Genomic DNA, 14,581 nt, shown 5'->3' on the forward strand with positions numbered 1-14,581 from the left:
ACGATAACCCCTTTAGCTATTGGTTACATTTTAAAACCTAACATGAACTTCATGAGCTCTAAATAAATCTAGATTTTCTAACCTTAAGCGGTAAAGCTGAGTTTTAGTCTTCTTCTCTTTGAAGGTAATAGTCAACCATTCAAGCGTCTTGGAGTTTAAAGTTTAAAGATCTTTAAGCTCAAGTCTTATTGGATCAGACTGCAAAATGGATCAGATAGAAGTGGGGGGTTGAATACAGGGATTTACAACAATAACCTAAATCTGTCACATCTTTCTTTGAAATAGTTCAGACTAAGAGGGAGTCATTTCTAACTATAAATCATTTCATTATTAGTTAAAAAAATAAAGATTTTAAAAATTTTTTTACACTGAGTGCTAGTAACCAGCATGCACTCATTCTGTTGTCAAAGCTTTCTTAAGTGTGTATCTGCAGAACATTTACTGAAAGCATAACATAAAACTGAGCCAACTGCATAACAACGCTGTGACTTTTGAAGCTTATTGGTTTGACAGTTAAATGATCAACAACTCTCAATGGTGCTTCAGGCAAATTTTCTTTTATAAGTTGTTTCTTTTAATTCTATTAGATGATTAGATTCCAATATTTTGTATTTTCTGGGACTAAAGAAGAGCAGTACACTTATTTTTTCCCACAGTTATAAAAAAATACCCTTTTCCCCCTTCAACTATTTTCATTAGATTTAAAAGGAGAAAAAAACAGTTTTGTTTTGCATCTGTCTGTGTCTCCAGAGGAAAAAACAACCTTCACCAAGTTACAATCAGCTTTAAAATACAAATCAACTGTTGGAAATTCTGAGTATTTGTGAGCAATGAAAAACTGGAATAGCTGGATTTGGGGAAAAAAAGTGTGAAAAGTAAAAAAAACAAAACAGCAACCAGGATATTGTACCGTCACAATACAAGAATATATGATAAATAGTAAAGATAATTATTAAAGATTTTAATAGTAAACAAGGGTACTCATGATGTTATAGTGTATGAAGATAAATGTGTTTATGATTTATAATTACTATATATTTTTTAAAAATAGCTAAACCTCTGCCTGATTCTTACATGTTTTAATTTGTATTATTTGTTTTGTTATAACTGTTGTCAATATTACTATCATTATCTATAAGCTTATATTGTATAGTTTTATTCTAAAAAATTTTAACATGATTGAAACTATTTTTTTATTTTCAAAAATTGTTTTTATACAACTAATACAAACCAAAAATCCCCCCAAAAAACTAAATATACATAATTAGTTCCAACAATAACCTTGATTCAGTAACAAAAATAACAATATTAACAATATAATAAAAGAGCTGGATTGTAACTAAATTCCCAAATATTTCATGTTTGAATCAAATTTAATTTTAAAAAAAAGTTTTGTTTTTTTTTTCATTTCAATTTGCATTTTAATTTCTCCCAATTTTAATGGGTCCAACAACGCTTTCTGGTTAAATGTCACCTCCAGATACAACTGCAGCACCAAATGTAAAACTTTTGACTAATTTTTCTACCTTTTTTCCTCAAAATCCCTTAACATAATCACTTTTTGGACGTTTCTCCTGTTTCTCCGGTAGATGGCAGAGTAGTCACAGTGGCTGTTTTGATGATAAAATCTAAATTATATTTATTTTTTAATAGACTATTTAATTTATATATTTGTATTGTTATTTTTGTAGCTTTACTGAAAAAAAAACATTTTAAAACCAAAGTTGGTGACACCTAACAGGTGCAGCCAATCCCAGTTAATTAGAGTCTAGAAATCTCCGCCGCGTGTGATTGGTCGACGTCACGTCAGCTCCTCCTATATCCAGAAAGCGGCGTAGATCAAACAAACGTAGATAAAGCATCGCTGCACACGTGCTGCGGTTTCCAGGGGTTGCGCGCAAATAAACGATGCGTAGAATTAAGAAGGCGGGTTCCGCTGTGTGCGTGGCCGCGGCGCTCCTTCTCCTCCCGCTGTCCTGTTTGCTCCAAACGGCGGAGGGTCTCCGCTTGAGGAAAACGGAGAGACGAGCGGCGCAGCGAGAGCCCGGGCCCCGCGCCTATACGGGCGCTCAGGAGGGACAAATCATCTTTGGGGAAATTTCCGAGAAGGTCACAGATAAAAGCAAGAAAATTTCAAACGCTTCTGCAGATGATGAAGCGGCTTACCAAGCAGATTTTCCAGGTACTTTGTAGGTTAACCACTTTAGTGACACCCGTTTCTGCAATGAGACCGTTTCTTTACACTAACATTTAGTTATGAGAATTGAAAATTGTTGAATGAATGTGGTACAATCAAGTGTAGAAACCACAACACGTGGTTTAGGGTATTTTTTCCCCCTTTAACTCCAGGATGGTCTAAGGTAGCTGTCCAGGATCCAGCATCCAAAGACAAGTGGAACCAAATGGCAACATCCCTGGATTGTTTTGGGGACCACATGAAGTTCAGATCACTTGGTCCAGGTGCTTCACAATTTGAAGTTGAGCAAGGTAAAGCTACAAGATACTTGAATATTGACGTATTAGTAATAAAGCTTGTTTGATGACGGTGTTTTTATCTTCTTTAGCAAATAAACAATCTTTACCGCTGGCCATGGTACCCCAAGGATGTGGCTACAACATGCTTGGAAACTCCGTGTCATTTGTTTTGATTGTTCCTTACAGTGGTTGCCATATGCTTCATCAGGTAAGTTTTTGTGAGTAGCATTATAGTCGATTTATAATTCGATTGGATTTAAAATTGATCCCAGTGGTCTTTTTAATTGTGATTTATGCTGTTTTTAATCAAAAAATGTTGTACATAGTTTCTGTAGAACAGTGAGTTCATCAATGATTCACCTTGCTGTGTAGGAGGAGCAGAAGTAATCCTCTGCTGATTCCCCATCCCTTCGTTTACACTCTCATGCTAGCTTACCACTCCAAGCGGTGCAACTAAAATGGCGAGGAATATTGGAGACTTCCAGATGTATAGTTTTGAGCCAGTTCAGATGAGGAAAATAAAGATCTTAATGGATCTGTTTGTCTGCAAATGGATGCATCAGAATGGAGGGGAGCAATAAGACTTTGGCCCGCCCATTTAAGAAAACGGATCGTTTTCATCGGCTCTGGATTCATCACGATTTTTGAGAAAAAATATCCAGAAAGCTCTTAATTTTTTTCCTTCCTTCCATGTTCTCCAAGAAAAAAAGGCTTCCAGAACATGTTAAACACACAAAAAAACAATGATTGAGGACATGTATATGAAGAAATTGATCTTAAAATTTAATTCGTTTGCAAAGGAAAACCAAACATAATACATTCAAACATAAGATGAGGAACTGAAAGGGAGCAGTATGAAGGAAATTTGTTTTTCTGACCCTTTTATTTGTAATACATACACAAAACAAACAAAAAGGTATGTCTACAACCAATTACACATTACTATGTGGATGAGCATATAGAATTTACAGGTAAAAATATTAGTAAAATAGTCGTCAAGATTTGGGAAGTCTTTTATCTTCGGTTCCACTGAGGTTTTATTACAATGTAACAACAAAGCTATTGTATTTTCTAGTTTTTTATTCTTTTAACAAGTGTTTTGAACAAAAATGTTGACTTTGTTTCTTTAAGGTTGTTCCACATTCAAACCCTTTAAACTGAACTGCATCTTTAACTTTAAAAATCCTGTTTCTATGTTTGTTCTGAAAACAAAAAATATGGAGCAAAATTTGGGATTTCCACCGCTTTTACTTTTTTTTGCTCCGAGATTCTCCCTATTATAGATGGCAGAGGACCGCTAATGAACAGTAAAAGTACGATGGAAGAAGAATCTCCTCCCTGCGGCTGGTGTGGAAGCACCTTTAAAGTTAGCTTAGTAGATGGATGGATGATGGGAAGTGGGGACGGTAGCAACAGTCCACCAATAACTAGGGCTGAGTATTGGTTGTGATTTCAAGAATCAATTCAGATTTGTTTCCAGATTCTTCAATTTTGAGTTTACACATTTGTTTAGCAATGCATTAATAATCTACTATATATTTATATTAATCTGATCCAGCTCGCATATTGTTAAAAAAAAAAAGTGAAATAATGAAACTGTTAATGGCATACAGTGTTGCATGGATTCTCTAAAGGAGAAGTTCTAACAATGTTCAGATCATTCACATTGTAAACAGCTTCTGGTTCTCCTGGAGTGTTTCAGTTTGGCCACTAGGTGGCGATCACAATATAGAAGTACACCTTCAAGAAGACGATGACAGTATTGGGGGGGGGGGTAGTTTTAGACCACATTTTTAGGTCGACTAAGCGCTAGCATTAGCCGTCCAATGGGAAATGCCATTAAACGTTATCATCAAGCTAGCGGACTTTAGCTTTATGTGCTAAATCGATGAATTTTTTTTAATTTATTTTTTAATCAATTATTGGTCTATTAAGCAAAATTATATGTATATTTTCTCAACCTAGGCCTACTAATAACTGAGATAAATTTCTAAAATGCTGCATCTGCAGAAACGGTCTGGGGAAAATGAAAAAGGTTCTTTGATTTTTGGCTAAAAATGACTCTCATAATATAAAACACCACTGGGAATGCTTTTGTAAAAGATTGGAATGGGACTTGAAGAAAATGGGTCAGAATTTGACTTGACTAATTGGATAGTCTCTAGAGTCCTGCTGTGACATTATATCAATAAACTAAAATTAGTTTATGTATAAAGGTGATTTGTTGTAACACCAGAATTCTTTTTTTTTCCCCCAGGGTGGAGGTTACAAGCTGCCACTGCGCTGGAAGGGGCATCCACTATCACTTCTGTGTCCAAAAAGAGCAGCGACTTTTCTGTCAAATCTCTTCCATAACTGGGCTCATAAACATCTCTGGCCTCGTAAGCATTATTGGCCTCATATGCACCACTTGCATTTTGTGCCACCAGTTTTGCCCCAACCTCTAGATCAGGTTCAGAGCTTGCCTCCAGTTTGGCCTCCGAACCCTCAGATTCAAGTCCTACCACCAAACGTCCCTCAGCCTCAAGACTTTCAGGTTCAGAGCTTTCCACCAGTTTGGCCTCAGAATCCTCAAATTCCTGTCCTACCACCAAACGTCCCTCAACCTCAAGATCATCAGGTTCAGAGATTTCCACCAGTTTGGCCTCAGAACCCCCAGATTCAAGTCTTGCCACCAAATGTCCCTCAACCTCAAGATCATCAGGTTCAGAGATTTCCTCCAGTTTGGCCTCAGAATCCTCAGATTCAGGTCCTATCACCAAACTTCCCCCAGGCCCAGGATCCCCTGGTTCAGGTCTTGCCACCAAATGATCCTCAGAGTCATTCTCTTCCACCAGTTCGTCCTCTTACCCAGGATCCTCAGATTCAGGTCTTGCCCCCAAACCTTCCCCAACCTCAAGAGCCGCAAGTTTTACCACCAGCTCCAGACCAAAACAAAATTCAGTTTCCATCATTGTTTTATGACCTGCCTCAGGTTCCGGTTCCACCTCAGAACCCTCAAGTTAACATTCCTCCACCAGTTCACAACCTACCTCAAAGTAACTTCTTTCCTTATCAGTATCTCCCTTACTTCTATGGCACAGCGGCTGATCCAGAAAAGTATCCAAAGTATCCACCTTACCCTTATGTCCAGTTCTCTTTTGGCCAAACTCCAGCCGCAGCACCAGATACAACTGAAGCACCAAAAGTAAAGCCTAGCCAAGATACTTTCTTCTCACATTTCCCCTGGTCCTACGGCCATCACTTCTCGGACTTGACTCAACAAGCTCAATATCCAGAAGCAAAGACGACATCGCCTCCTACAACTACGACTCAGACTCCAAAAAATGTTCCCTTACAGTTTTATGCTCCTGACAATCTGCCTTTTTTTCCATTTGAGCATCTACCGTTTTCCCAGATGTATCCATATTTCCTAGGCTGATCTGAAAGGACTACAATAAATGTTTTGAATAACACCTCGTCTTTTATTCTGAGGGTGTGTGGTGCTCTTGTACATTCTCAAGTGAATACCTTGTGCAATGGAAGTAAAACTATTTTAAGATCTGCTCAGTTTTCCAAAATGGAATAGTCAGTTTAGTTATTAATCATCTTATGTTTTTGGACAATTCCCAGTCTGAAGCCCATTGAGACAAATGTATTGTGTAAGTGGGCTGTACAAATAAAACTGAATTCATAATGGTTTATCTTGTACAATTAAACACTATTTTTAAAAGTAATCTAATACTTTAGATCCAATGGAAGGTAACTTTAATTCTCAAGGATTATGTCAACACTAAAAACTTGAGTGTTGAGGAAAAGTTCTTACAACTTTTGTGCAGATGTATCGGTCACTTACTGTAAAAGGAACAGAAAACGGTCAGCTTTATCAGTGCTAAGAGATTTTTAGTGGAAAAAACTGAAGGCTTGTGCATTGATGGATTAGATAAGGCCAAATCTGAATTATTTCCCTATCATAGCCCTCCAAACTGAGAGCTATGATAAAATATTAGGTGTGTTTGAGATCACCCAGTGCCTAGCCTGCATCGTAACAGATACAAAATGGCTGCTGGGTTAATATAATGTCCACCATCCCAAAGAAATAAAAATAACTGATACTAAAATTAACTTTTAAAGGCAACTGTAACACACATAACCACATATGATTTTAAATCTTGTTTGTAACTTAAGTGATTTGCCACTTTCCAGAAAGAGTTCCGAAATACGCAAATATCCTTCATTTAGTGCCAGTCGTTTCTGGTCGAACTACAAGAACTGTCAGGACACAGTTTCCCACAATGCATTGTTTTGTCGTCAGCGTTGGTCATCTCAAACATGACCGCGGGAAAGAGGCCGGTTCAAGGCGCGGACCTAAGCCAGCGCAGCCGGAAAATAGGTACTGTGCTGGCTTCAAGCCTCCTTTAGGACTACAAAACAATGCATTGTGGGAAACAGTGTCCACACAGTTCTTGTAGTTCGATGTGAAATAACTGGCACTAAATGAAGGAAATCTGTGTATTTTTTTACGCTTTCTGGAAGGTAATGAATGATGAAAAAATAAGATTTCAAATAATTTGTGGTTATGTGTGTTTCTGTTGTCTTTAAAATTAACTTTCTATTTTATCTGTTTATTTGGGACAGTGCTCATGAAATGAATCCTGCAGCATTTTTTTATCTGCCTTACTCTGAAAGATGTTAAAAATAATATAAAAGACATAACAGCACAGATCATACTAGGAGGAGTCGCATATTAAAATTGTTAATAAAATGTAAGTTTAATCTAAAACTTGCAATAGTCTCTTGGTAAAACAAGCGTTCTATCCCACAGAAATCTCTTAAAACATCTGACATTTGCTAACATCCTTTTCCTAAATATTTGTAACAGCTGCGGATGGATGTTTGACCCATGAACAAACCGCCATGGAAATTGAGTTCTCTTCTATGAAGTTTACTGTAACTTTCTACAGGAAGTAACTGGAAGCAGAGACGTGTTGACTCTTAACGAGTACAGCTGTCTTCCCATGATGCTCGGCCTTACTCACATCTAATTGGTTCCTCTTTCATTTGACTCACCTGTTGCTTCCACATGCGGAGCTTCAAATGATCAAAGAGAAGTTTTTGTTCCTCAAGTTTCCAGTTTTGAAATGGCTACAGGAGGAGGAGGGGGGAGATGCAAGAAATGGCAAACCCTTGCAGGTGTCTTGCTTGTGTCTTTTTTAGCCATTAGTGCTTTGTATTTAAGCTTGCATGGGCATACTAATGTAGCTCAGGGTGGTGATTCTAAGGAGTCTTCAGCTGTGGAAGTGGGAAAAGGAAGTATTTTCTTTGATTGGAAGCCATTAGATAACCTTTGCAGTTCTCCCGGAGAAGCAGATGAAATGGTTAAAACTGTTGGTAAGAGGCTTCTTCTTTGTTAAAAATCACGCTTTTCAGCCCAATAAATTGTATTTCTCCTTAACTTTTTCCCAAAGGGATGGATCATGTGATCAAGGAAGCAGAATGGAGTCTTTTGAATACTTCCCTCCAATGTGGCCATACGAAAATGAAGTTAGAAGTTGAAGGGCCTGGTGCTGCTGACTTGGAGCTGTACTTTGGTAGAAGAGGTCACACATCCATTATTGATTGGATTGGTTATGAAAATCTATGAATCTTTTTCTCTCTTGCAGGTGATTCTTGCTCTTTAGCTCTGAGCCAAGTACCTCAGATGTGTGGCTTTTTAACAAAAGGGAACGACACAAACCTTACTTTGATTGTTGATTATGAAGGGTGCAATGTCAAACAAGAGGTATGTTTGTTACACTACTTCCATATAAGATTTTTAAAAAAGTTTAACAATTTTAAATGTATGCTCTAATTTCAGAATGGGAGCTTTGTGTTGTTTTTAGGCTGGCGAAAGACTCCCATAAAGCTCGTCTGTGGCGTGTTGCCAAGCCCTGGCGCTACAATTCCATCCACTTCTAGAGAGCCACTAAAGCAGTTCCTAGAACCCACTGTACCTCCCAAACTATGGCCCCTCCGTCGGACGAAGCGCTTCTTCAAAGATCCCTACAGGCATAATCATTTGTATCCAAGATACCATTATCGGCCCTACATTCCTTGTTTCTATACGAGTCAATTTCCAATTGCAACTACCACAGCACCACCCATAGCGACGACGAAAACTCCACTCTTAAATCCCGACATCTGGCGCAGGCTGCTCCATCGTGTCACCGCTCATGACCAGAACACCAGCCCCCAAAATGCCATAGATCATTATGTCCAGCCCAGCCAAGACGACTGGCGTAAATTAAGGAAGATGGCACAGCAAGCAATTCTTCAAAATTACATGCATAAAGCACTAGGGTTTCATCCGCATGTGCATCCTCTCAGTAATGTCATTTCCAAAAGTCCGCTGCTAAATCCTAAACCTTGTCGTAGAAGGTGGTATGATGGGAGCTGTCTGGACGCCCCTAAGTTGGTTAGGAAAACCTTGAATTTCCCTCTTCTTTCAAGCCTGTCTTTTAAAAATAAATACCGAAATGACTGGCAACCTGTTTACAGTATGAATCACAAGTCTGATGTGATCTGGGATCAGCTCCCTTGGTTTCAAAACTGACCCAACTAAAGGGAGACGCATGTTCCTACAGACTGTTCTGTCAATAAACTTGTTTATCCTTGAACCTGAGATTGTAGTTGATTNNNNTTTTTTTTTTTTTTTTTTGTCCAATTCTGTCTTGTTTTTCCTGCATTTTCTAAATGTGAGCCTTGTAAACATTTTTTTTCTTTATCTCCAAAGTATTTCTTCTACTGTTCCAGTAAGAATTCAGCATGTGCAGGCTGTGCGCCCCATTCTGTCTCTTCCTGTATATTTTCCTCATGGTCTCATTCCCTTCAGGCAAACTCTGATGCTGCATGCCTGGAATTACACACATCACTGACACCAAGTCACACGTGACTACTCAGAGTCGTGTATTATCAAGAACTGAAGATGTTGGTCAGCATCTTTGTTTTTCTATCTACCAACCATGCATCAGCCATAATTAAGTTTGAAAATTATTTACTCCTATTTTATTTCCAGCATCTGAACCTCAAGAACGGTAAGTCTTTGCAGATGTTCTGAATATTTTTCACAAGTGATGTTAGGCTAATATATCCAAGAATGCTATTTTTTATTACATCAAATATGAAGAATAGTGTAGATAAATATTCCAAATCCCTCAAATGTGACCTTTAAAAATAGAATTGTATCATTCTAGGATACATGACCCTAGAATGTCTTCAAGGGTTGTCATAATGGAGGATTACGATATGGACACAGAAGAGGAGAAAGAAGTCTTGTCCGGCGTGAACACAACAGACCAGTGTTGGTACATCTGTGATGGCAGCGGCGAGCCCCAGAAGGGATTACGGAGCTGCATGGTGAACAGTCGCAGTTGGGCCGAAGAGCTGCAGGATATTTTTGCCGGACAGGCTGAGGATTGCTTGGGTGTAACGAGGACCAGGCTTTCCAGCATTTCTGTAAGTATTTCACATTTGACCCTTTGGAGGAAGCAGTTTTATCTGGTATTTGTGGAGAAATGGAGAAATTTTTTTAAAGTATGGACATGTAATCCATTAACTATTGGGGATTTTCTCCCAATAGTTGAGCTGATCTTACTATTTTATATAATCGGATTAGAATTGTTTTCTATTTGACCATCAGACATATTTATACATTTCATGTTATTTATTTATTTTTTTGATGTTTCATTTGAATTTAAATGGACTGAATGACAATGAGGCAGTAAAAAGATGAATGTTTTGTTATTCAGCCCCCTCCCTGACTGTGAGACAGCTTTGTGAGAGCTGTTTGAAAATTGTTTCTAAAAGCATGTGTGGGTATACACGCACGGTTGTTTTAGTTTGATACGGCTCACAGCCCTTGAATCTGTCATGCGGAATGGAGGCTGCAGGACTCTTCTTCTGAGGAGGAGGAGGAGGCAGAAAATGTTCCGTTTAGAGTTTTTTTTTTTGCAGAAATGGCGGACAGACAGAAGAGATTCAGATTGTTTAGAGGGGGTAGTAGTTTGGGCTGACAGTGTTTCATTTAGTCTCAAATGTCTGTTATTTTGTGTAACTATCTATTAAAGACTAACTCTGATAAAAATTGTGTTTTTAACATGTTCTTGTGGCATTTTTTCTGACGATGGAGGATATATATAAAGAATTTTAGGCTTAAAATAGCCTTTATTTTCAAATTGTTGTGAATCAGGAGCTGAAAAAAATGAATTTTGAAAAATCTTATAGTTATTGTGGGAAATCAATACTTGGCAAAGCTCTGCTCCATTCTGATACATCCACTTGCAGACAAATAGATCCATGTTTACACTGCTAATATTAGGTTGGAGGTGTTGAGGGCTGTAAGTTAGTGGCATGTAAGCACATAAAAAAGGGATCATGGGAAAAGAAAGGAAACTCACTCCATGCCAATGGTACCGCCCACAACTTAGAGGTGAATATGTGACTAATTTCTGCCGCTCTGCAGAAATTATGTCCTGGAAAACCTTTAAAAAAAGTCCAAAAATAGTATAATCAGATTTAAATTATTAATGGAAATGGTTTTAAAATAGATTAAAAAATGATCCGAGTGGGTTTTTACCTTTGCTTGATATTTTAGAATCCTGTTTTTTATTTAAATTTAAACACAAAAATAAATGTTCTTATTTTAATTTATTAAAAATTTATTGGAAAAGGTGGAAAAAGTGACACAGATGAGGGAAAAGCAGTGGCAGCACTGAGCATCTCTGTGTATCTCCATTTCTCTCTCCTTCTGTCTCTTCCCACTCTTTCCTCTCCCCTCCCACCTCCTCCTCTCTCGGTGCGTCTTCTCTCCTCCACGCTCGCTCCTCCCTCCCACCCTCGCTCATCTCTCCTGCATGGACCTGCAGTATATGAGAGGGTCTCCTGGGTCTAGCTTCACTGCAGCGTAGAGGAGGGCAGGACGGCTGTTTTAGTGCGATGCGCTGACAGGATGGTGCACCAGGAGAAACGCATTTACCAGGTTTGTTACCGGGCATTCCACTCTAAAGGGTGTAGCAGGTGATGGGTATCCATCATGGGTGGTGTAGATAGGTCAGCCATGCTGGGTGGATGTTTTCATTTAAGATTCCCGTCTCCTATTTGGATTTCTGAAATATATCCACCCCTGTGATAATAACAAGTACGGTATATTGATTTTTGTTATCTGTTAGTTGGATGGGTGTGTGTGGACGGTGTGTGAGTAAGCAGAATATCCGGTTGTCTAAAATAGGTGCTCCTGTGTGACTGAAGGCCATTTTTTCAGTTATAAACCTACGTCACATCCACATCAGATAATGCGTCACCACAAAAAAAAGAGGGCACTCATTTGCATTTGCCTGTGTGTCTATTTGTGGGAGCAGTTTGTCTACAGAGAGAGCTAACTACACATAAATATATAATTCTGCTGTTACTCACCAGGAAGCAGCAGCCAGAGTGGAGCGTATGAAGCTCATCATGGAGAAAAACTGTTGTTTATTCATGGAAGAAATTATAAATTGCTCAATGTACAGATCTTATGTGTAAAATACTCTTAATATGAGTTTTAAATGCTTAAAAAATGACAAAAAAGGGAGAAAATGATGGAAAAAAGGGTGTTATTTATATAAAGCACCATCTGATGCAACAAAAAAGGAGAAGCAGTCAAAACAAACCAACAATGACACAGCATTTTTTAAGAATCAGCGCTGAAGACGCAACACAACTCGGGTTTTAGTTCCTTTTCTTTTAGGATATTAAACTGATGATCACATGTAAAAGTGAAAACATTGCCAAAAAAGTATGTTTCTTTGCAAAAATCAAATTGACTAATATGAATAAAGCAAGATTATCAGAAGGTTATTCTCAGACTTAATAGAGGTAAATATGTATTTACTGTAAATGTGCCTCTTAATAATACTAAATGAATAATAAATATATATCATTCTTGTTTTTGAGTCCTTTGCTTTTTATTTTAATCAAATTGTGGTTTTGTTTTGTTTTTTTTTTTTTTCCTCAGGCACAGAGGAATGAGAGGGAGTCCATCAGGCAGAAACTTGCACTCGGCAGTTTCTATGACGACGAGCCAGTCATCTACACCAGCTGCAGCACAACCGGCCCGTCCTCCCGGTGCGTTTCAGCTCAGTGCATTTGTGGCTGCGTGTTTCAGGGTTTGATCAATGCACCTTTTGAAGTCTGACACCACCGTTTTTGTGTTATTTTTGTTGCGCGTTGACAACCTGGGTCTTTGAACCTTTTCTTCAGTGAACATAAGAACAAAAAATTGTAATTAAAAACCAGAACAGCCAAAATCTATAGCTAAATGAATTGGGTTTTAAAATGTTACTATTTGAATTTGTTAAGAGTAAAAAAATAATACAATAAAAATGGAATATTTTAGTTTTATGGAACATAAAAATCCAAATTCATTGTTCTAGCTCCTTCTAGTGCCATATATATATATATATATATATATAAACAGATTTGAAAAACCAAATTCTAAATTAAGTAACCTCCAATTGGTCAGCGTCCCACTCAACTATATTTTTTTCCATTGTGAAAAATGTCTCAGTTGTCTTTGAATTATGATTATGGAGTTTGTGGACAAAATCAAAAAGCTATGTGTCATTTTTTAGGACGGATGTTTTTAGAGCCGCAGGAGTTCATTAGAAATTCACGTCTGAGTTGTAGGTGAGGCTGTTTGTGTGGAAGATACTGTAGCTTCCAGACAATTTCCCATCAGCCCTTTGTTTACACTCTCTCTTGCTAGCTTACAGTCTCTCAAAAGCCCGTATGACGGAGTATTAGGGCCACTTTATAAAGAAAATTTTATTTTGAAATTCACGACTTTAAATCTCGTAAATTTACGAGAAAAAAGTCGTAACTGTTGAATTACGAGAATAAAGTCGTATATTTATGACTTTAAAAGTCATTGGCTAAATTTACGAGAAAAAAACTTGTAAATCTAAAACATTCAATGTTGATAATTTACGAGAAAAAAAACTCGTTAATCTATGATACTTATAGTTCCTAATTTACGAGAAAAATACTTGTAAATCTGCAAGATTTTAAGTCGCTAATTTATGAGAAAAAATCTTGTCAGTCTGAGATTTAAAGTCGCTAATTTATGAGAAAAAAAACTTGTAAATCTATGAGATTTATAGTTCCTAAATTACGAGAAAAATACATGTAAATCTGCAAGATTTTAAGTCGCTAATTTATGAGACAAAAAACTTGTAAATCTACGAAATTCAATGTTGATATTTTACGAGGAAAAAACTCGTGAATCTCCGAGATTTAAAGTCGCTAATTTACTAGAAAAAAACTTGTAAATCTAAGATTTAAAGTCTCTAATTTCTGAGAAAAAAACTCGTAAATCTACGAGATTTATAGTTACTGATTTACGAGAAAAATACTTGTAAATCTGTAAGATTTTAAGTCGCTAATTTACAAGAAAAAAAAACGTGTAAAACTAAGATTTAAAGTCGCTAATTTATGAGAAAAAAACTTGTAAATCTATGAGATTTATAGTTCCTAAATTACGAGAAAAATACGTGTAAATCTGCAAGATTTTAAAGTCGCTAATTTACAAGAAAAAAATGTGTAAATCTGCAAGATTTTAAAGTCGCTAATTTACAAGAAAAAAATGTGTAAATCTGCAAGATTTTAAGTCGCTAATTTACAAGAAAAAAATGTGTAAATCTGCAAGATTTTAAAGTCGTTAATTTACAAGAAAAAAATGTGTAAATCTGCAAGATTTTAAGTCGCTAATTTATGAGACAAAAAACTTGTAAATCTACGAAATTTAAAGCTGCGAGAAAAACTTGTGAATTTACGAGATAAAAACTTGCAAATATACAAGATTTAAAGTCGTAAATTTATGAGTATAAAGGGGTAAATTAATGAGAAAAGAACCAAAGTTGTCTGTTTCTCGGAGACCTGCTCGAAGATGAGAGACGGGGAGTATCTTGTGAAGATTTATTTCCAGATCGGTAGTAAAAACAAAGAAATTCTGAACCTTTTGGTGATTTATAATCAAATTATTTCTGGTTTCAGTGTCTGCAGTGCGGAGTAAATTTACAAGATTTAAAGTCTTAAATTTACGAGATTTAAAGTC

The 14,581-nt window shown here is 37.1% G+C and overlaps 3 protein-coding genes across 4 annotated transcripts in view; all 3 read left to right on the forward strand.

Annotated features, from left to right (window-relative positions):
* The first annotated feature begins 1,833 nt into the window (after positions 1–1,833).
* LOC112139600 (bromodomain-containing protein 4) lies at positions 1,834–5,930 on the forward strand. Its single transcript, XM_024262418.2, has 4 exons — positions 1,834–2,182; positions 2,350–2,487; positions 2,565–2,683; positions 4,733–5,930. The coding sequence occupies exons 1-4, from the start codon at positions 1,909–1,911 to the stop codon at positions 5,894–5,896; spliced, it is 1,695 nt and encodes a 564-aa protein (XP_024118186.1). The 5' UTR covers positions 1,834–1,908; the 3' UTR covers positions 5,897–5,930.
* Positions 5,931–7,552: 1,622 nt separating this feature from the next.
* LOC112139601 lies at positions 7,553–9,110 on the forward strand. Its single transcript, XM_024262419.2, has 4 exons — positions 7,553–7,845; positions 7,923–8,045; positions 8,118–8,236; positions 8,312–9,110. The coding sequence occupies exons 1-4, from the start codon at positions 7,596–7,598 to the stop codon at positions 9,044–9,046; spliced, it is 1,227 nt and encodes a 408-aa protein (XP_024118187.1). The 5' UTR covers positions 7,553–7,595; the 3' UTR covers positions 9,047–9,110.
* A 684-nt stretch (positions 9,111–9,794) lies between these two features.
* Positions 9,795–14,581, forward strand: part of zgc:153615 (uncharacterized protein LOC777747 homolog) — an 11,083-nt gene continuing 6,296 nt past the window's right edge. Inside the window, exons 1-3 of one of the 2 annotated variants that reach the window (XM_024262458.2) lie at positions 9,795–9,948; positions 11,358–11,470; positions 12,485–12,594. In XM_024262458.2, the coding sequence (XP_024118226.1) occupies positions 11,441–11,470; positions 12,485–12,594 (140 nt within the window). In that variant the 5' untranslated portion in view covers positions 9,795–9,948; positions 11,358–11,440. Of the gene's footprint in view, positions 9,949–11,294; positions 11,471–12,484; positions 12,595–14,581 lie in introns of those variants that run through there. The other variant, XM_024262457.1, reaches the window with a different exon arrangement.

This window comes from Oryzias melastigma, unplaced genomic scaffold (assembly GCF_002922805.2).
Source record: "Oryzias melastigma strain HK-1 unplaced genomic scaffold, ASM292280v2 sc00306, whole genome shotgun sequence".
Taxonomy (NCBI): domain Eukaryota; kingdom Metazoa; phylum Chordata; class Actinopteri; order Beloniformes; family Adrianichthyidae; genus Oryzias; species Oryzias melastigma.